General features: G+C 44.4%; 1 protein-coding gene across 3 annotated transcripts in view; it reads left to right on the top strand.

The window, feature by feature from the left end:
- Positions 1 to 407: 407 nt before the first annotated feature.
- The window catches only part of LOC147157605 (growth factor receptor-bound protein 10-like), a 41,293-nt gene continuing 18,378 nt past the window's right edge, over positions 408 to 23,322 (top strand). Inside the window, exons 1-5 of one of the 3 annotated variants that reach the window (XM_086062535.1) lie at positions 408 to 550; positions 5,697 to 5,805; positions 9,230 to 9,323; positions 13,019 to 13,256; positions 13,704 to 13,827. In XM_086062535.1, the coding sequence (XP_085918661.1) occupies positions 5,755 to 5,805; positions 9,230 to 9,323; positions 13,019 to 13,256; positions 13,704 to 13,827 (507 nt within the window). In that variant the 5' untranslated portion in view covers positions 408 to 550; positions 5,697 to 5,754. Of the gene's footprint in view, positions 551 to 5,696; positions 5,806 to 9,229; positions 9,324 to 13,018; positions 13,257 to 13,703; positions 13,828 to 13,993; positions 14,356 to 23,322 lie in introns of those variants that run through there. The other 2 variants (XM_086062536.1, XM_086062537.1) reach the window with 2 other exon arrangements.

Genomic DNA, 23,322 nt, shown 5'->3' with positions numbered 1-23,322 from the left:
ACATGTAGTGTGAGGCAAAACTGGGCACTAGTTTAGTTGACAATGACAAGACAACTAGCGCTACTAGTGCACTGGTTGACAACTAATGCTACTAGTACGACTGAAAAATGCGTAACTCTCAGTATTCATCCTGTAAAGTTTGTACTGTTTGAGAGGGGACGAAAACGAGAGAGTGGAGTTGACTTGACGTGCACGCGCGTTGCCCCGGCGCGTCAGCTGTTGGTGAGGTCAGTGCGCGTGCGCGGATCTCTGAAGGCGTGAGCGCGCGCGTTCACGCGTCCAAGGAGGAGAGCGCCTCAGGGCGGGTAGTGGTGGGCAGGGCAGGAGGAGGAGGAGGAGGAGGAGGAGGAGGAGGAGGAGGAGGAGGAGGAGGAGGAGGGCGGACAAGGTGAAGAGTTTGTGTTTTCTGGGGTGGGGAGGAGGACGAGGAGGAGAAGGGAGGGGGGGGGCAAACCGTGCGGAGATCCACAGGAGGACATTCGAGGCTCGCCGGCTCCTTCGACGCTCTTCCCGGACGCCGCCGCAACGCTTCACGACGCTTTCCTCAACCGTAAGAACTTCTTTACCCCGTATAGCAACTTAGCTAGGGCTCGGAATTCGTAACGTGGCGTTTAAAAAAGGGAACCAGGTGGAAAATGTTGCACGTTAGCAAGCGAAGAGATAGCTGCGTGCGGCTGGAACGACGTGCTTGTGATTAAAATGACACGGAGAATTGCATAATGCGGAGAGACACGTGTTGTGTTTACAATGTTTAGCTCAACCGAGATGAGCACAAGCTAGCTCGTTTGAGGGGGAGAGAATGCAGCCCCCAAAGATGCAAAACTTGACAAACAGCAACATATAAGTGCTCTAAGTTGACTTTTCTTTACATTTGTCTTTAATGGTGACATTGCACATTCAAAGCAACAATATCGACTGCTGTCAAAAAATAGCAAATGTAAATGCATTGTACTGTATGTCTCTTATGGACTCGTTTTTTTACATTAGAAAACATTAAAGCAAGTCACTAAATAAACACAAAGCATATTTGCTAAATTTATTTTCTACTTGTCTGTTTAGTTGAACACAAAGTTGTTTTCCTGTTGAATGAATGGCAACAGGTGAATATAAAAGTGAATTTTACCTTCTGTCATCTGGTGGAAACACATTTACTTGTTCTGCCTGTCACTATACATCACTGGCAGAGATTGATAAACAAACATACATCATTTGTAGTTGAATAAATATATTTTCAATAGGAAGAATTGGGCTTATACACTCAGTAAGGCTTGTTATTGGCCCTTTTAATAAGGTTCAAAGTGCACATGCATTTTCCGAAACTCAATGTCAAGTATATTATGTATTTAAACCATTGTTATAAGTATTAATAAATCATGCCAACCAAACATGCTCATCATATCTTAAGTCTGGGTATATTTGGAATAATGCACATTTTCAGGAAGGGACATTTTCACTTACTTTTTTTTGTTCAATTAGAGTACGTTTAATATGATTTTCATCATTTGTGAGGCAATGGTTAACCTACTTTGCAAGCTCACCTGAACTTGATTCAATAGCTCACGTCAACAGACTTGAGGGATGCCCTGTATAGAAACTCTACACACACAACGTCTTTTGTAAGCATGCAATGTAGGCTAATCTCTGCACAATACCCACATAACCGCCTTCACATTGCATTACGGTATGTTTAAGATCAGTTGACATTAAGGCTTAACTTGAGGCTCTGAAAGGTTGTCCAATTTAACAAGTAATAGTGCAGGTGCAGGCGGATGTCGCAACTTGTGCAGTTGTCGCTAAGGAGACCAATGCAAACATTACAGTGGCTCATACTACTTGGCTTTACTTGGATTAAGTGGCACAAAACACACGTGGATATGACTCAAATTGGGCATAAAATGTAACCTTTATAGACCAAAGTTTTTACACCAGGTCAAAAATACTTAGCTGTACAAGTACTGCTATCATGAACAGCATTCAAATCTAGTAAGGTAGTAGTAGGCCTGTGGCCATCAAAATGAGGTGGAGGTTTTATTCCTAAAAAGTATACACTATACATTATATTAACTCTGTGCTTAAATATAGGCGATTAAAAAAAAACGGTACTTAAATAATAAGCGCATGTAAAAGTTAAATGCAATTTAACAGTACTTAGTCAATGTACTGTACTTAAAAAGTTAAAGCCACATTAAATCCACAATTTCAACATTGGGTGATTCCTTTACGTACCACTAGAGGGAGTCTGCATTGCATAAATGGTACGCGTAACACACTTTGAGAATCACTGTACTAAAGACAAACCAGGCAGCCTTTTCTTCCCGTAAAAATCGGGGTGTGCATCTCTCCAATAAAAGACGATTCGATGCATGGGGTGCAATACAATTAAAGAATGGTTCGGTTTGAAAGTGGAATGATTTGATTTGGTTAGATTGGATTCATTTGGATTGCAATTTTGTTTTGCAATTTTGTTTTAATATGGTACAGTTTATGGTTTGTGTATCATGCAATGAGTTGTAATTTTACATACAACAGTACTGTAATTGTATCATTTCATTCAAGTTGGTTTTTTGTTATCGTATACCATTTGTTTTTTGCGTCATCCTGCTCAGAAATGAAACAACAGGTGAAACAATAACAACCTCTCTCGGCATACTCGATCTGGCAGCCGCACGTGTGGCATTATTAAGTGCCCCCACGGCCCATTTAATTCTCAGGATCTCCCCCGTTCGGCCCAGTAAAGCTGAATTAGTCCCATTCTCTTCACAAGGAACCACAAATGTCAGCAAATGTCAAGCACTCTGAGCTTTGGCTTCACTTTCAAAGCCTATTAGCGGTGCGGCTCGCCCTTTTGGCCAGCCGCTTGATTGGTGTCAACAGACTCATAAGCCTTTGCAGCAACATGTGAGATATACAGTGGAGCCCTAAAGGTTGAATGCAATCCCTTTGTTGAGTTCTGTTTGAAACTGTTTTCCTCATAGGAACTGATGAAAATGTGTTCCGTTGTCCTGTTCTGACACCTGCGCAGGAAATGTTACATATAAACACCGTTAATCGTCATACAAGTGTAAAAAGAAAGAAGTAACTGGGGTACATTAAAACCTAAAAACAGTTAAATGTGATGCACATGAATCCACTAACTCTCTTGAACGCTCAACTGTCTTGAGAAGTGTTATAAAACTCCGCCTCTCCTCAAACTATGTGGGAGCCGTTCAGCATTACGTCGCCTCAGCATTTAGTCTGTTTTTTTTTTAAACAACTGAAGATTGATACCTTTTATTAAACCAGTTTTGTTAAAAAAAAAAAAAAAGATAGCTGTAAAGCCATAAAGATAAGTTTGTGGCTCTTGCACAATAATGCCAATTGCACTGTTTAGTCAGCTCATCCATTTTAGACTTTAGAAATAGAGTTTGAGAAGATGACATACTTTTGTTAAGTATTAAAGCTGCGTTAACGTTGCGTTGATGTTGGCGCGCAAGCGGATTTCTCGTGGACATTCCATCCTTTTACTAACGGTGTTGACTTAAGCCATGCCGTCATCCCGAACGGTGACATTTCGTCCCGGTGCAAAGTACCACATCCTGATCAATAGTCATCTTTTCCATGGTAACCCCCTCTGGAGTTAATCCATGAGATACTCACTTGGCTGCAGCCTGACGAGACCCATGCTGGCGTATTATGTTTTTTTTGGTTCTTGAAAAACGCAATCAGCTTCCAAAGTCTGCAATTATCAGTTGGCTATGAGCAAACACGCGTTCCCACTGAGCAGAGAGCGACCTAAAGATAGCAGCAGAGCCCCGGTGGAAGCAGTAATTGGTGGGGTGCACGAAAAGGCTGAGAAGGAGGAGGAGATATTGTTTGAAGCATCTGATATCCGTTATATAATGACATGTACAATGGCGACCCGCTGGGAGAGAGCAAGAAGCAGTGCCAAGCGAGCAAGTGAGAGGAGCTAGTGAGAGTTCAGTGCGTGCACACTCGCGTACGCGGAATCTGCGGATGTCTGTCCCCCCCCCCCCCCCCCCAAAGATTTGTTGTGTTTGCTGGAGAAGTATCCGTTTTACAACTTGAGCTTTCTTGAGTTCAGAGAAAATCTTGTTCATGAGGTGGATGCTCTTAAAGTGTGCCAGGTTTCCATTAGTTTTGGACGTAAGATCGGACGTGTGGGAGGGAATAGATTCCCCCAACTGCCGTCATGGGGACATCAGTACAAAGGAGTATCAGGACCACACTGAAAAATAAAAAAGTTGAATGGAGGCATACATATAACGGGTGAATGTAAAAATAATAATAAAAAATATATATAATGCAATAATCCGAGTTTGGCAAGCCTTGCCTCTTGGAAGAAATCTGTGTTACTGTTAATTGTGTAAATTTCTATCCTGGTTGAAACATAAAAATAATCCCACACCTTTTCTTGCATAAAAACATTTTTTCTCGTTAATTCTCATTAAAGTAAAACGTAACTCTCATGAAAGTTTTTCTTGGAAAATATATTTTTTTTAAATTGTATTTAGTTTTTATTTAGTTTATTCCCATAAGTTTAATGTTACTAGTATTTAATACATGTGGAATTCTTGTTGCAACTTATTCCAATACATTTATTTTCATGCCGCATTGGCTTAAATGTTGATATTACATTTAATAAAATGCAATACAATTTCATTAGTTATTTATTTATATTTGTTTCACATTGTTTTCTCAAAATGTTATTTTCTACAATTTCTGTATGACTGGAATGGATTTATTGCATTTGCATTATTTCCTATGGGAAATAGTGCTTTGGTTTTCACAGGATTTGGTTTAAATCAGATTTTCTGGCATGGAGTAATCACGGAAACCAAGGTTCCACGCATTTTGGGATTATTTTGTCTATCATATATTTTTATGACTTTATTTGGATCGTGTTGATGTTTTTCCATTTTCATTTTCTCCTCGGCTTTAGTATTTATTCGTTGACACACTAGAAATTCAGGCCAACTGCAACTGCCATTAAAAAGTGTATAAATCCAACACTGCTTCAGACGGCTCGTGCGTACATGTGTGTACGTGTGTGCATATCATCTTTCCAAACACAACCTCTCACGTACTCACAACTTGCCCCCTCCTTACTCGAAACAGATAATGCTACACAGTGCAGTTAAAATAGCCCTCTCCGATTTTAAATTCCCTCCGACGGCACAACCCCCACCCCCCCCCCCCCTTTTTTTTTTCTACACACACCCCTCCCACCACCTTCCCCCTTTGCCTTGCCATGCGGTCTGCAGGTGGTGAGTGGTCATGTGTTGCTGTCGAGGGGGTGACGGGGAAAGGAGGGGGAGGTTGGTTCTTATTTAGTCTTAAGCCCAGGGCATTGTTTAGAAACTGACTTGTGTGTGCGTCGCACACAATGGCTGTGTTTACTTTGGATTTGGTGTGCACATGTTCATCCATGCATGCGCCTTCACTTGCACATGCGGACTTTGTTTTCTCTTTGAGAGCGAGCGGGGTGTTGGGTATGGTTCCCGTCGTCTTTCTTTTAAGCATATGCCAAACACACAGCACTCTGCTCAGTGTTAAGCACAAATCCCTCACCTGGAAAGACAGGGCTATTTTAAGAGGCCCCTTTTTTCTCACATTATCTCTCAATGGATCACTCCTTGTATTATTCTGCTTCCTGTCTGTTTGATTTAAATGTAATGCAAATCTTGGCTTCTGTGCAGGGTGCTGCTGACACTAGTGGGTGTCATTCCCTTCTAAGGGGGCTGCTGAACCAACAAAATGGCCTTAGCGGGAGGCCCTGACTACTTCCTGTGTCACTCAAACTATCAGGTGAGTGTATCATGAGTTAAGTAGGAAACGACGAGAACAATAAATGTTTAGATCAATAGCTACTTTCACACTCGATTCCGTTAAATTACCGCATCGGAGGTCGAGTAGATCAGTGGAAAAGACACTAGAGCTGAGGTATAAGGTTCTACCGTAAATGCAACACGTGAGATTGTGGCGTCACAGGATTGGCTTTTGTTTGGAAGCCAAGGTGTAATGATGGATTGGAAAAAGGATGTCACTTTAATTTCATACACTGCTAAAATGATAAATACTCCTTTAAAAGGGAAGTCAACCCCAAAAATGTATTTACACTAATATGTTCTATGTGCCACCACTAGTCTAAACACGGCATTCTGATTTAATAACGTGTTTGTGGAATATGAGTCGAGCAGCAAAATCCACCCGTTTTTATCCATCTTAGGGGGCGGCCATTTTGCCTCTTGCTGTCGACAGGGCTCGGGTCACGAACGGCCAGTCACAGCTCAGCTTGTGAATGTCACATGACCAAATTGACAAAAGACATGATAAACAAAACACTAAATGGCCGCCCATTGACAAAAGACACGACAAACAAAACACAAAATGGCCGCCCCTTGCGATGGATAACAACTATTGGATTCTACTGATTTACTCATATTCAACAAACACAATATTAATCAGAATGTGGGGTTTTTGACTAGTGGGGGCACATACAACACTATTGTAAAGAACATTTTTTGGGTTGACCCGCGACCCTACTGAGGAATAAGCGGTTAAGAAAATGGATGGATGGGTGGACTTCCTCTTTAAATCCCAATTTCTGGGTTACCCCAATGCATGTGCGTTTATCTGTATCCGTATGTGTGCCAGCGTGATTGGGAGAGTCCTCTTACTTACCAATGAGTTTTTCCCAACATATCAGACCCACTTCCAATGTCCAATTCCTGCAGAATGAGCCTTTTGTTTCTCGACTGCAGGATTTTCTCCACTTCAACCACCAGTAATGCAAAGAATTTCTCTAAGGAGCATGGCGAGCGTCTATAAATAGAGGGCACAACAACAAAAACAAGCTTGCAGCTTTGTTATGCGACGGGCCCGAAAGCTCGCGTTTGTCGGTTTTGAAAGAGGTGGCGGAGCTTCTCACTATTTTCTCCCTTTCATAAATGGAAGGTCACTGCTAACAGCTGAGCCTGTTTGAGGGGTCATTAAATGAGATTGGTTCGTGTTAGCTTCCAGGAAAGTTCCAGTTCTGCACCAGTAAGGCTGCAGTGAATAGTCAATTGAATCCCCGCCGAGAGCAACATTCCTCCAGCCTGCATCTAGTGGGGGGGGGGGGGGGGCAGCTTGGTAGTCTGAGGGAGAGAAGTGGGTCGCAACATTGCTATGTGTGTGTGTGTGTGTGTGCACGTTTTATGTAAAGGCTGACATGACACAGCATGGCACACATTCATTCCACCCCTTGGAGTCTCTGTGTAGGCTGTGACCGCACAATTAGTGTGTATTGATAAGACTGTTTTTTTTCCTTCTTTTTTTATTTTTTTTATTATTTTTTTTAAACGTACTTACCTAACACTATAAAGAACATTACTGCAGGCTTGTTTTGGTAGTCTGGGCCGCATTCCAGGTGTGTCTTCCTCAAGGATAAGTGTCTTGTCTGTCATAGTGAGAACTTTGGATCGAGGCTTTGGAGGCGTCAATCAACTGCCGTCTTCGTGTGCAAACGCGCTCGTAAATGTGCACGCAAAACCACATCGCTCGCACTGCAAGCTCGGCTGAGTTATGGCCTGAACAGGGTCCGAAGGGCGGAAACGACGAAGGAACGAACAAACCCAGCACCGCGTCGCCTCGCTCAAGAGTCTCCCCGAGTGCCAGCAGCGTCGAACATGTGTGATCTGTCCCAGAGCTCGGACTACAATTCCCTCTTTCTTCCCCTCCTCTGAGGTCAGAGGTTAGCGGCTGTGTGCATTAGTCGCCCGGGCAACACTTTGCGCTCGGTCTTGTGGTTATGCTCCCAAGTAAGTACAGCAGTTGGTCTGCCGAGTGAAAGTAGAACTGATTAGATGTGTGTTGGAGTGGATGGACCTTTTGTCCTTTTAAGAGAGAGACTGGCTGTCGTATTACAATGGCGCCTTCAATTACAAGTTTAATTTGTTCCGTGACCAAGCTCACTCAGCTCAACTCGGTTTACTTGTACTGTATATTCAATTAGTTTTCCCCATCGAAATGAAATATCATTAATCTATTTTTCGGGGACTTTTTAATGAAGAAAAATACCAGTGTATTGGAATACAGTATAAGCATATTAAAACGTAATCAAAGAGAATGTAAATAATCACATAAGCCGAACGTTACACGCACTCTTCAGTACTGTATTTGCGTGTTGACGTCGTGTGACTTAAAAGGGTGTGTCCTAGTGAGTGATGTCTCCAGCTCCAGTTGGCAGTTTAGCGCATTAGTTCAGTGTGAGCACCTTCATGTTCATTTTATGTCTGCATCGCTGTTGTTGGCGTCACTATTGTTGCTCAATAAAAAAAATCGAATGAGATGTTGTTGTAGGGATTCACCAATTGTGATGTTTTTGTCGTTGATCTTACGGTTTGCAGTTTATTTTGCAAGTCGTCCCATGTGCAGGTTTAGGATTTATTTATTCAGTGAAAGTTTGTGCTCGTCAAAATGTCTTTTATGCCGTACGTGCACAATTGCACGGTTCTACATTCAGTTAATTTCAATTTCAGAGGTCCTGAGCTGGCTCTGACAGAGAGCGTTGGCTCAAGCCCGCCGACGTCCTGCATCCAACTGGCAGGCTCGTCAAGTTGCCTTTCTCGGAGCTATAAATCGCACTTTGGGCATTTATGGATGTTTTCGAAGCATCCCACACGCACGCGTTTGTGCGCGCACCCGCAGCAGGACATCTGGCCACGAGCAATTCCTGGGAACAATTCTCCTGCGTTATGCATTTCCACGAAACGTAGAGATGCATTTTTCTGTTGTTTGGCCCTCTTCCCTCCCTTCACTCTTCAGCTTCCAAGGCTGGCGGTTGCGTCGAATTACCCAATGCATGAGGAACTTGACTATGAGTGATGGTTGAAGTGTGCTCAGAGAGTGATTGATCTGCCTGGAGTGAGTGTCATATGCGGCGTTTTTGAAGCAAGTGTGTGCGCGCATGCGTTTGTGCGTGACAGGCAGACCGAGAGAAGAGAGGTCAGGGGTCACAAAGTCACAGTGCTCACAGGGTCAAAGTATCGCCTGTGTGTCACTCGGTGTTCCTCGAGAGCAGAGCGGAGGCGTGAACCCGTCTATTGTCTTGCGCGCTGTGAAAATAACCCACTGCGTTTTGCTTCACTTAAATATCATGACATCCAACACCACTGCATGGCCTTTTGTGACACGCTCAGTTCAAAAACATCTTTCTTTTTTTGTTCTGCCTGTTTTGTTTATTTGGCAGGAGGGCATGGACCGCAGTTCCTCTCGCAGGCCTGAGGAGCTGATTGTTCCAGGCTTTCAGCGCTCGGCCCATCCAAAGTTGCCACATCACCATGGTAACTCTCCTGTCCTGTCTATTGAAGAAATTAAATTACACAGCAAATTGTCCATCGCTGACATCATGCTATGGATGATGGATGACATGTTTCACCTTCTGACAATTGCCCCTTCCATTTCCTCCCTATGTTAATTTGTGGAATCTTTTTGCTGCCAAACCTTCTTGGTCACAAAAGTTCTCCCCACCTTCCTGTAGCCCCTTTGTCTATCTTCGTCTTCATCTAGGACATTGTCTTCCTTCATCATTGCAAGCTCTGCTGTCCAGATGTAGAGCTTTTAGACAAATATTAAATTCTATCTCCCTCGCTCACCATTTTTTTCCCCCTAACCGATGACCTCTTGAACACGTTCACACACATGGTAAAATCTGCTGCCGGCGCCACGTTCTCAGAAATCCCTTCAGTCATCGTGGAAATTCCTGGAAGCTGAGGAGACGTTGTAAATCGTACGCCTCTTCTTCCCTCCAATTTGCCGATGTGTGCTCGTCATGCTTTGTGCAAGAGTGTTGTAAACATGGCCCAGAGAGAGGACCGTGACTAGGATAGGAGTGTTTATATACTGTAGGCCTTGTAGGTCAGATCATCTGAGGGGACATGTTGGAGAAAGTGGGACAGAGATCAGGGGTACAAAGGTGCTAATAACCAAAGTGGTTTCATAATGAAAGGCAGAAAATGCCTTCCACAATTAAAATACAAACCAATAGATCTCATGCTGTAATCAATTATAGTGTGCCTGTTATTAAAATAGATGCATCTCTTATCCCATCAGGAAGAAAAAAAAGGTGGTTCAGTACAATAACCCCCCCACCTATTCACAAATTAAACTATTCACATTTTTTTCCAAATATCTTATCCAAGTAATCTCTTAGGAAAACTATAAGTAGTTTGCATTTGCATGATTACATCAGCTTGCTCATTCGGCTGTATAATGTAACTTTGCCTTAGGCTCTGCTGTCTTTCATAAGCGAGGTCTTTTTTTTGTTCAACGCAGTTCATGTTTAATTGATAGAATATTAAGTTTCTTCGTAGAATTCGCAGAGTTCAGAAAGGAAATACACTTTTTTGGTAGTTATTGAGATAACAGAGTCATCAAGCCACTGTTTTGTTTTGATGTAAACAAGTTAAGTATGAATAACATCTCACAATTCCACTGTATATGGTGTGTTCTTGGCCATGGCGGCAAAGGGGTTTTGGAGGTCCATTCCGATTTTTATGGATCGCATCGGATGGAACGCACGAGCCATTCGGTCTTATCTTGCACAAGTTAGCTGAGGTCAAAGCTCATATCAGTGCTCCTCTGACCTCTGAGTTTGCCCATCAATGATTGCAGGGTGTCTCTGCCAGGGACAGAGAGCACTCATTCACTGTATCCTGGGATCTCACTGGAATGTCCTGGCCGCGCTTGCACAGGAGCTTTTGTAGCCAGATGCCGGCCAGACGGAGGCTGCATTTCCTGGACATCTACGGAGAAAAAAAGGGGAGAGAAAACCTTTTGTATGCCATATGTTCCATGGTTGAAACCAAAAGTGTAGTGTGGGCCAAGCCAGCAATAGGAGGAGGTAGATGAATGGCAATGATACTATCATTATCCTACTATAGCATCTGGCTCATCGGGCCAAATTGCAAAAGTGATGTTGCAACTGAAGCAGCTGTCAGACCCATTTTTTTTTATTTTTTTTAAAGTACCAGAGGTTTTTAAATTTCACTTAGAGATTGTCTTGCTAGCTCCACTGAAAGACGTTGAGCCCTACTATACGGTCACTATTTCAAACAGTTGAGCTGCTCGCTGCCATTTGTTTTTCACATGAAAACAAAATCAGTATTCTGTTGGCATTGTGACTTGCCTCACATGCCCGCAAAACTGAACTTGCCTTGCGTATAAAACTGTCAGCAGGGGATGATAACACAAGCATCCATCCCGAGCTTTACATAATAGCCATCCCTTACTATCCTCGTCAGCCCTTCACCTCATAACCCATGTCCCACTCTTGAACATCACATGACCTTGTGTCCTCTACTTACCCTCCGCGTTTGTCATGCATACCTCTTTGTGATCCGAGCTGAGCTGACGCCCTGCTGTTCTGAGTACAGAGCGGCTTTTTGCCCCCCCCCCAACACACACACACACACACACACACTCTTCAGGCGCACTCGGACTGCAGATGTTGTACATTTTTGATTCTGCTGTATAATTACATGCACTTCAGCACTGCATATTGTACACCGTGTCCTCGGCTGCCCTCTGTGTATGTGCACAAGTGTGTTGGTGTTCTACTTTATTGTGAGCACTCGGTACACTCAGGCTCCTGAGCGCTCCCAGATTGCTGTAATTTTTTCCCACCAATAGGAATGTCAGGAATTCTGTGCGGTGTTGGTTTGGGACACCCATCGGTCAAAAGGGCCTCGGACATTAAAAAACGTATTGGTTGCCTTCATGTAGGCTTTTAGTCTGGTCCTAACATAGAACTGGCATTATTAGAGCGGTTTCTGTTCGTCTGCTCCACTCCAAGAGTATTAGAACAGTGATTCAAATTCCTTTATTAATTTTTTTCCTGACTGAAAACATTTGAGTTTGATGGCAAAATGTGAATATGAAAGAAGATATGAACATTTTAGTTTATGATTAAAGGTATGTTTTGTGTCTGGATTTAATGTGCGAAATATTTATTTGAATAAACCCATTTTTGATGTTTGGCTTGGTTGATTTGCCTGTGGGTGAAGGAGTCACATAGTTGTAGTAGTCACAAGGTTGTGATGTTGAATGAGACACTTCTCCTTCACAGATCCCAAAGCAAATTGCTTTCATAGTTTCACACAAATGTGCTGCTAAAAATGTAGATGCTATAAAATCAGTTATATTCGGACTAAGAATAAACAGTATAATTGTTTTTGTCTCTTCACTTTAACAGGTGATGATTTGGGTACATGTAAAGGTTTTTAGTAACGTTATTTATGAGTCTTTTTTTTTCTCTCCTTTTGCATTTGCTCGTTGGACCGACTAAAATGATCTCACAGGTTCTCCGTTGCCCTGCCGTAGGTTCTGCTTCTCTGATTTTAAAGACTTTATATTTCAAGAGGGAATGTCACAAGGTGTGGAATTAGGACACAAACGTAGACAAGACACGGGGAAGCAGAGAGTCTATATACAAAAATACGATTCAGACGGTCTAGAAAAAAACACGTGACTGAGAAACTTCGATTGTGCAGGGCTGGATGCATGGAAGCGACCTCGAACACAGAAGAACAGCTTGCATGGAAGAAAAGGGATAGGAAATCTCGACATGCTGAGAGAAAACCCCGGCTAAGGAACCTCTAGCCACGTACTGACAAAAGTGTCAGTCAGAAATTTCAGCTCCAGGGCAAGGCACAATTCTGTATGACAGAATAAAGGCCTAGATGACAAAATAAGATATCATAGCACAATGACCCCACCATCCAATCCAAACCACAGTCATTACAGTGACTGCATGTCTGTCTCACAGATCTGAGGCTGGGATTACACATTTACAGCTATGGCCTTCCTTTTATAGAGGCCTACCCCACCTCTCGCAAAGTTACTACCCGAGGGAGGCTCCAGCTCACCTATAATCCGAAAAAGTACAAGCGCTATAGAAAATGGATAGATAACAGCTGGTGGACACCTGCAGCTCAACTTTCAGTGTCACTCACAATTCCTTGTCGCACTTCTCTCACAGATGACGACGTGGATCTGGAGAAGCTCGTCAACGAGATGAACTCCTCCATGGAGAGCGTGTACTCTACGGCGGCGGACACAGCACTCATTCTCAACAACGGCCACGAGCCCCACCACCATCACCTTATGCACGTTCCCTTCGTCAGACACGGCCCGGCCGTCCGACGTCACACGCCCCCCTCCGTACCCGCCAGGGAGAGGCTGCGGCACTCTCAGCCGATGCACATCCAGGCCGTCAGGTAGAAACACACGGGCAGTCTCCTTGGGCGCTCTTCGTTTTAACATCGACGGACATCGCGATTGCCGGAAGGAAACGAAGGGAAATTTGCTTGAGCAAACTAAATTAACTCAAAACTGAGTATTGTTGTCTTCTTAGACTATACAACTGAAGTAGTGCAGTCAAACAGTTGCTTATTGAATACTGTTCAAACAGTTGTTCCTACATCTGTAAATGCAGTCAATTTACAAACCACACTCTGATGAAGTTTTATGACTAAAATGATTACTTGTATGAAAGAATGGCTTTAACATTTGCATTACAAAAAGATGTATGTTGCGGGATGTGGAAGGCCAATAAAAAGGTAGTGGGAGTGCTCCATGACCTTGCGTTTTCTCGCTCAGTGCTTTCATTTGGTCAGCTAAGACGAGAGACCTGAGCGAATGTGCGCGTGTGTCTCCCCCTGCAGGTGCCTGCGGGAGGAGCAGCATCTGCGTCCCGCTTCTCTGCCTGCAATCCCCAACCCTTTCCCCGAGCTCTGCAGTCCAACCGGCTCGCCAGTTCTCAGCCCCATCGAGGCCTCCGACCAACACGTAGGTGCTCCCGAGCCACTTCAGAGGTTCAAAATGCATCCACACGGTCAATACCTTGCCGAATCGTTCCTGCACTTGTTCTTGTTGTTATTTTAATTGTATTGCAGTCATGAGAGCGCATGAGCCTGTGTGTGTGTGCGCGTGTGTGTGTTTTAGATCAGCTGACTGGCCTGTTTTGCTTAGGTCAGAGCAGCTTGTGTTGACTTTGCAGGCTCCCAGCCTTCCCTCCAAACGCAGGTTACCCCAGGTTATCTTAGACCATTTATCTTTTTACAAGTACAGTGGAAGTTATATTATCCAAAACACACACCCATAGTGACAGGCATGTTTTGCTGTGGAAGGAGGGTGAGCAATGTCTCCAGGATGCCGGAGACCGGGGCGCAGACTTCCGCAGCAGAGGCGGGAACGCGGCTGGGAACGTCTGCAGGTTGGCTCTCTCTGAACTTTGCGAATCCATCTGCCGGCTACGGCAAGACAGGCGTCCATTTCCGGTTCACACGCTTTCAAGATGGCTCTTGGCGTCACAGTGTGAGTGCGTGAAAGCACGCCTGTGTGTGTGTGTGTGTGTGTGTGCGTGTGTGTTTGTGTGTGTGTCACATAGCCTTGCCCTTCCTTCCCCCGGCAGAGCCTCCTGTCCCAGGAATTTTCCATCCTCTTCAGGATGCCCTCCCTGAATAATGAAAATTATTCTTAATGCTTTCTTGCTACACACAGTTTAACAGACACACTCCTACAACTGAGAGTTTTCATGAGCATTTCGTGTCGTTCACAGGTGCATTGCACACACATTCATTGTATTTCCTTGACATCATCTCACAAGATGTGCAGCCAGCGAGCAAGCTTGCAGTTTGCACAAAGGGCCTATTGTGTGACTTTTCCCCAAACATCTTCATTTTGTTCAGTTCAGCTCATTCAACGGCTGCCGTGTGCCCTGAAATGGGAGAAACGCGTTCTAATTCGGATTACTTTTATTTTATTGTAATTTTTGTGTGGTTATGTTTTTTTTTGTCACTATTCGGTGTTTGCTGTACACAACGTGTATGATGAAGTGTGAACTTCTATGCATGGTGTTCGCACCCAGAAATACTGGTTGAGGTTGTACCCAGTCTGCAATAAGTTTCCTGGCTAATATTTTAATGACTCTTAACATATCTTATATAATGGTGCATGCTTTATTTTGTTGTCGTTTTTATTTTCTGTGCGTGTTTTTTTTTTTGTGGTGTGTCTCTACACCTGTGTTTTGATGACAGTGACTGACAGGCTAATTCTGTCCTACATGGCGCAGTCGCATTGGCAGATATCCAGTTCATATCGGATTTCAATCCACCGTTAGAAGAGGCCTGATTCTTATCTTGTTTTTCTCTTAAGGTTCTATGGTTGTAATTTTGCTCCAAAAACTGGAATTGCGGAACTTGAACCACATGGTGTAAATCCAGCCCGAGTAGTCTTGGTAACCCACTTGCATGCGTGCATCATGGGTTGTTTTTTGTGAGGTTACCGCAATGTGCTCTCTTTCCCTCTGGCCTCCCTCCCTGGAACCATCATGTCTTCGAATGATAGTTAAAGCTTAAAAGGAACCAGGGTCCAGCCTTTGAATATTGTCCTTCATTGATGAAGTCACTCAATTGCAACAAGTCAACGTCACAGCGAGAACTCCAGACGTTGGCGCTTCTGCTGGCATGCAATGTTGTATAACGTGTTCACGGCGCCAAGTAGGTTGCGTTGATGTCGCGGATATGTATGCACGCACGCACGCACGCACGTGGGTCGGGCTTTATGCCGACGAGGCTTTTGATCGTCGGGATGAGTCGAGTACATCTTTTGCAGCGGCGCAGATGACAATCTTTAGACGTGCAGCGCGTTGGTCTACAGTACAGACATAGTTGCATTGTATTTGCATTGGCAATTAAAATTTTTTTTTTAATTACAGGATCTCTCTCACAGTTGCTCCCTCCAGCTGTTCTGCTGGAATCCGAACATTCTTCACTAATCTTCAGTCTTTCTCACTGGGATACACAGCTCATATTATCAGCTTATGTTATTATACTATAAGTATACCCGAGTATATGCGTGACATGACGGGTTTATGGTCTGCATCGTTGCTAATAGCATAAATGGATTTGTCCTCTGGGTATTATGAGCAGCCCACCATGAGCAACATAACGTGACAACTTGTGTATGTTTCGGAGATACGCTCCAGGGAATACCCCAATGTTACTTAATCTTGCGCCTTGCCTCTCTGGTGGCCCTCCTCAACCTGAACCATCGCTTAAGTTATGGCAGCGCCGTATTGGAAATATCAGTTTTTTAGCTACTGCCTCACACGGATTTGTCACGATACGGAAGAATTGTTCAACTTAAGCATCAGGTTGCAGACCGTAACTAATTCATGCTTTTATTAGCGAGCACGGACACTGCATTACTATACAAGCATTATTCAGTCGAGGACATGTTTATCCCACAGCTATGCTTTTACTATTGGGAAAATCGGGAACCGTAGAGCAGTCAATAACATTTGAATACGTTTTCAAGGTGCTCCAGTAGATTCGGAGTCATCATACGCTACCCGATTTTTGTACCATTAATGTTCCCCTTAAAGTCTTTCCCTCATTGCCTGCTGTCGCCACATTGGAGTTGAAGATCTTTTGTCCGCCAGGGAATTAGATCTTCCTTACCGCTATTGTTGTGCGAGTGAATAGGAGAGATGAGGTGGACTTATTTGTGTAGCAACTCAAAGCCATTTGTGGAAAAAAACGAAAATCTAGCAAGAGAGTGTTAATTTTAACTTTTAAGAAATGACAAAGAAGAAACATTTGCTTCTCCATCTCCTGTCTCTATATCGTCACGCAGCATGTTTTAGTAGCCATATCACTTGCTGGATTATTGTCAGCACAAAGTTGTGAACATCTACAGACGCGGTCAGATTTATCGCCCGAAACACGGTGTGATGTCAGTATTGAGTGCGACAATGTCATGGCATCTGAGTGCTGAGTCATTCTCTCCTTGTGGTGAGGACTTCTTCCCCTGCTTTTGTCTGCGGTCAGCTGATGTTCCCCTGCACGCAAAGGTCTGCTGACCCGCTGCAATCAGATCAGGTGCACGAGTGTGTGTGTGTGTGTGCGCGTGCGTGTTGTGTGCGTGCAATGATTGCAGAGAGAGCCCGTTCTACAGCATAAGCTTATAATGACATGGATGTGTGAGCTCTATTGTTAGGGAGATACGACGTCACTGTCGATTCTAATGCGGATCAAGGTGCTTTACTTGCCAATGGCGATTCTGTCACCTACCTGCTTCTAGTGTGTACGTTCATGTCTTTAACGGAATTTGGTGATTGGTAGGACGATTAGCACTTTTGATTCTGGGCCAGGTCTGTAATGTTTTTGGTTCTCGACAACCACAGTTTTTCTGTGAACTGATTTAGTAGTTTTATTATAGGCCTGCGCATAATTAGAATGTGATCAGTAAAAGGACTTGAGTGGCCATTTGGGGAACTTTAAAGAGTTGTATCATCTTATGACATATTGTGTTTTTTCCTTTCTTTTTGTATTGAGACCTGTTTTCTCATTATATGGATTAACATTTCATGGAATAGATTGCACTCAACTGGAGTGCCACTGAACAGCTTGAAGCAAGTACGCTAAAGCCGTCAAAATTAATCAAGTAATCGACAGCTAATGGATTAACAAATTAATCAACATCTGTCTTAGCCATCCAAGAATCGTTTCGAGCATAGGTGTCAAACTCCGGTCCTGGAGGTTTCCCTCTTCCAACACAAGCTGATTCCAATCAGCACGATCGTTATCAGGCTTATGCAGAGCTTGCTGATGAGCTGATCATATATCAGCTGTGTTGGAGAACGGAAACATCCAAAACCTGCAGGAGTTGGGCCCTCCAGGACCGGAGTTTGACACCTATGGTTTAGAGACATTGTTGAAGTTCAAATTGTCCAAGTCCTTTCATTTTAGCCTCTCAACAGTAATTATTCTTTGATTTTGTAGTCCTTCATTAAAACAAAGTTATTAATAATAATGATAATTGTTATTATTATTATTGTTATTATTAACATTTCGTGTCAAAATGAAACATTTGCAAACATCTGCTTTCAATTGGGAAGGGACAGGGGGCTTGAACCAGTAACTGAAAACACTTTCAAAAGGTTGGTGAGCACAACATCAATCCCTCTCGTGGGATGTTGTTTAATTGTTGTTTAACTGTTAAACTCACTAAACAGTACCAAACAAACAGCAATAATTGTTTAATATACAGTAATCTTGAAAAAATGGGTTTGTAATCCACTTAATGCAAAATAACATTTTAATTCGATGAATCGAAGGAATCATCAATAGAATAATCGATTCTAAAATCATTCAATATTGTTAGTCCTGAAGCACCCGTTGATCCTTTGGGGAACTGTTTTCTATCTGCCAAAATGCACACATCAAGGCGGACAGATTGTTATAGTACATATATGACAGGCAGGTATCTAGTGTTGTAGTATTAGAGCGATTTTCAATTTCTTCAATGATAGTGATGCTGATACCGATACCAGTATTAGTGGTAGTTGCCTTGGACTGACAGTACACACTTGATTTGTGTGTATATACACCACCGGTTGGCATATTAGGATGATGTGGGGCCGGATTTGTTGCATTTGCATTTTGCACAAAATAATAATTATTACAAAACAAGTACAAGATACATTGCACTTATACGTATAGTATTTTTCATGACAGCCAAACACCAATCCACATTTCCAGTTGCCCGATTTTTATCCACATTTGGAAGACGCTTGATTCCGATCTTGAGATACCAAATTTCATAATTTTTTTTATTTCTCTTTGCACTGCCACGCCCCTTATATTAAAAAAAAAAAGTAAAACTTGTTAGTAAGGAAACAGAATTGTGTCAGTTGAACCATGCACAGTTGAAATTCACCACATGACTATTAATGAAGTGGAGATACTTGATGGTAGATGAGACTTTGATACGCATCCATCAGTATATTCAACTTTTTTTTTTTTTTTTTTTGCTTGTGTGCTGACTCCAGAGTGAGTGGCAGGTCGTGGCGAGGTGAGACACGCGGGCTTTGTGTTGGCCCTCTGGCGAGGTGAAATTGACTTTGGCCCGTCTGCTGAGCTAATCAACTCAGTCTGCTTTGAAACCCAACTACTCGCAGACATGAAAGACTTTGGGCGGTGCGGCCGACGAGGGAAGTCCTCGCCTCTGACTAGCACTTAGCGTGTGGTATCCACGGTAAATCATTCAGCACAACCAAGGGGCCTTTTACACAAAACCATTTTGGTGGTGCTGTTCGTTTATAAGACGATGACGTTTCGAAATCTGAAAACGTACGTGTATCAGTCATATTTTGACACATATGCCAACAAAGTGTATTCAGAAGAAGCTTACTCTGTTGTCGGAACGTATGCAAAAAAAGCAATATTTTTGACAAACTGGCATATGAACAAATCAAAACTTAGAATTAAAAGTACAACACACCATCATGCTCACGTTAATTGCCGTAGATGGAACCGTTTGTTTCTCTTCTTTGAGATAATGAACACTCAATATGTGTTAAGTCAAGTCTACTGCGATTTGAACGCGAGTGTTGCCGTCATTGCAGAAAACCCTGCTTTACGAAGATAGGACGTTGGAAATGGAAGCATTGTCTTCGGTGCTTATTTGGCAGTTTTGAAGGCTTAATTGTCTCATTTGCGAGCTTGCCGCCACATATTACGCAGAGGGGGCCTTCCCTTGGAAGTTGTAGGCATTTCTTATTCTGTCTCATTTGAGATTTTCCCCGTCCCAAAGAAGCTGTCAAATGACGGTGTTGTTTTGGTTTTGGTTTTGGATGCTTTTTGCTACCAATTAACAGAAGAGTAGATGCTGAATCAATACCACATGCTAGGCGAGATTCCACATGAAAGAGGTGCACAAGAGGTGCGGACAATGCCTTGCTCAAGGGCACCTTGCTCCCAACAACTACCGTTTTGCGGACTCAAACCTTTTCCCTCCAGCTCTAAAGCATAAGTCCTTGCAGATGAGCTAAATCCCCCCCCCACACGGTTCTCAGAGATAAGAACAGGGTTTTTCTCTGTGTGCTGTAATTTAATATCTCAAAGAATTAGGCTGCAAACGTTGGATTCTTTTTGAGCTCATGATTGCAAGCATTTGGAATTCAAGTACATTGGAAATAAACCTTAGGGCAGCAACTAATGGTCGGTCAGCTGACAATCTCCCTCTAATTCCATCATAGATGCGCTTTTGTAGATTTCCTATTGCCATGCGGAGAGGAGAGAATCCATCATTGTGCTCTTATGTTACGTAAAAAGATTGCATCTGCAGATAAAGGCCCTCGCCGCCTCCTCCTCCTCTTCCCTCGGCTGCAACTGAATTGTGATTCCTTTTACAAGTTGTACCTTTATTGTCACTGTGGGTGAGATCTGCTCCTCTTTAGAACAACTGCTTCACTGTGTGTGTGTGGGGGGGGGGGGGGGGGGGTTGGCAAATAGCCTGATAGGTTTAGGGGCCCATAAACCTTTTTGGTCAAGTAGTCCTGACCCTAGTGCAGATTATTCAGTTTGACCGCTGACCCTGTACATACTGTCATGTGTGTTCTTTTGTTTTCATGCATGCAGGTGTCTGTCCGTGACCCTTCAAATCCAATATGTTCCAAGCCCACTTTGTGCGTGTGTGTTGACAAGGAGGCCAATAACGTCGTACACCCTCCTCACCCTCTTCTAGTGGAGCGGCGTAGGTCAGTGGGGGAGGGGAGGAGCGAGGAGACGAGGGGACTTCATTTCATCTTGTAAAGTTTTTACCTTTCATAACTATTTCAAGTGCCTTTAAGGTCGAGGTTGCTAAATGAAAAGCATAGAGCTAGCGAGAAAGAAGCTTTATGTTCGCTGCGTATTCATTCTCTCATGCTTGAACATGCATGACCCTCCCACACACGCATACATAAACAGGAACATTTAGCCGTGTTGTCTACTGCAGCTCAGATGGCTGCAAACCTGCCGCAAGAAGTCCAAAAAAAAAAGAAAAAAGAAGGAAAAAAAAGTCGTCTTGGTTTACATTCGCTCTTCCTCGTTTGGCTCTCACTTCTCATGCAGACCGTATTAGGGGCCAGCTGTGTTGGCCCGCACGCTACACATGAGCCTGATTATGACTCAGTATTGCATTACTGACATTCCACCATTGCTCTCCTTTCTGTACTCGCTCTCAGCCCTCCCTCGCTACCTCCTTGTGTCCCCCTCAACCCCCCACTCGCTGCCTCTCCTCAGGCTGGGCAGATTTGCTGAGCAACCGCCTCCCCTCCTCCCTCTTCTACCCTTCCCTTGGAGGACCCCCCCCCCCCCCCTCAGCGAAGCCAGAGCGGCGCTTGATCCATATTGCTTCAAATCAACCACCTCATCGCCTCGAAGCACGAGCGCACCGTTACACATGTTGCTCTGCCGCTAACCTCCTCAGCATAATATTTCACACACAGCTGTCGAGAGGGAAGAGGATATGAGGAAGGGGAGGGGGTGGAAATTAAAACCTGGCAGGCAGAGCGTGAGGGATGCGTGTGTACAGTGATTGGCTTTGTACTTCAGTGCATTAAGCTCCGTATACGTGAGTGTTTGGGAGGGGGGGGGGTCATTAAAAGGAGCTGACAGTGCGGAAAGGGTGGATCGGTGGCGATTTATAAGTAACCCCGGTGACGAGTGTTGGGTACGTGACAGGTAGCAGCTCACCGTTTTTAAAAAAATCCCACACTGGGTTAATCCTGTGCGAGGAGGAGGAAGGGTGGAAGTGGGCGGGAGGAGAGCGACCGGTGGATGTAGCGGTTGGCGGCGGCGGTTCACAGCCCTCGGCGTCGCTATCCCGACCTCGCCGCGAGTTAGCCGGGCCGAGCCGTCTCTCGTCCTTCCTCTGTCACTTCCTCCCTCCTCGTCCTCCCCGCTTGCCCCCTTGGCTCTTACCTCTCTTGTGTTCTCCTTGCCAGTCAGCCCCTCCCTCCCTCTTCCTGACTTCTTTTCCTCCCCCCTCCCTCGCTCTGCCTCTCTCTCTGTGTCACTGGAGAGCGTCTCAGTGTGAAAATGCCATCCTGCTCTCCAGACTGTTGCCTCTTTCAGGCCGTGGAGGTAAGAGACTTGCATTGTGTTCCATTCTTTTTCTGGATGTGCGTGTGTGCGTGTCTTTAACACAGTGCGTGTGTGTGTGCGGTTGGCAAAGTGCAGCGATCAAGACCCCTACTGCTTTTCCGTTTTCCCCTCCCCTGTCGATGTTTCACAAACTTTTCTCAAACAAAAGTCACACGTCATGAAATCACTTTTTTATTGGGGGGGGGGGGGGGGGAGAGGGGGAGTCTTCTTGCTTCAGAAGGGGCAGGGAGCACTGTGACGTTTTTTTTTTCCTCCCTCGCTCTTGTTCGGAGGCTCTCTTAGCGTCGCCGTGATGGTGTTTCTGGTGTTTTGTGCCATTTTTGGCGCTCCGCACATTTCCGAATGGCGGTGCCGTTGTACGGCTTGATCCCCCCCCCGGTCGTCCGTTGGCTCTTTTTGTTTCTTGTTTCATGTAATTTTCAACAGTTGCTCCCGCTTGCTTTGTGTGCAGTGCGGGGCAAGCAGAGTTTGCGAGCAGAACGCCTGCTTTAGGCGCAGGATGTGAAGTACGTAGGTGTGCGAGCATGCACACACACACACACACACACACACACACACACCGACACACAACCATGCAAACATGTAACGCCTTCTCTTTGACCTAATGTGCGTCGCCGCTGTGGTTTTGAAGCACTTTCTGGCGCTCATATTTATTGCATGCGTTCGTGTTCGGCGCTGCATGCGAGAGCGAAGGGCTTTTTGTGTGAACGTGCAGATGGAGTGGTGTGAAGCAGCTGCTCGGTTATCTGTGGAGCAAACACACTCTCAGGCAAAATTACAGCCAGTTTAAATGTCGCTTAGGGCGCTTGGCTGAAATGGTTCAAAATGGCGCAACAATGGGCGGTACTTTGGCTTTGAACTGTGCCCGCTTGCTGCTCCCAGTGGTGGCATTTTTAAGGACATAATCAAAATGTCCTCCAACTGTGAATATTTTCTACTTTTTCCCTCTCGCCCTCGGTGTTGGCGCGGCAAAAAACACGTCACCGTGCGATGTGCGCAAGCAAGTTTACATGCATATCCGGGGATGTGCGTGTGAGGGAGTTTGGTTGAGCCGTGGACAAAAGGGCTGAACGCAGCGTGCAGGCGCCAGTTTCCGGGACTTTGCTGCGTTTTTTCTTTTTCTTTTTTAAAAGAAACTCTCCTATTGGAGAGGAAACTGAGCGCGACTTTAAGGATGGACTTGACAAAGAACGTGGCGATGGAGGTAAATGGACGTTCCCAATCCGATCCGTCCTTCCTTTTCTTACAGTCGAATTTTCCTGAAAAGCGGCTTAGGCCGCGTCGCGCTGTCCCACTGTTGCAAGACTTCTTCCAGCCTGCGACAAACATGACCTTGGCCCCGTTTTGT

Source organism: Leptonotus elevatus, chromosome 19, assembly GCF_054856555.1.
Source record: "Leptonotus elevatus isolate MCC_2025b chromosome 19, RoL_Lele_1.0, whole genome shotgun sequence".
In the NCBI taxonomy this organism is placed as follows: Eukaryota; Metazoa; Chordata; class Actinopteri; order Syngnathiformes; family Syngnathidae; genus Leptonotus; species Leptonotus elevatus.
This window is presented reverse-complemented; position numbering and strand designations above follow the sequence as displayed.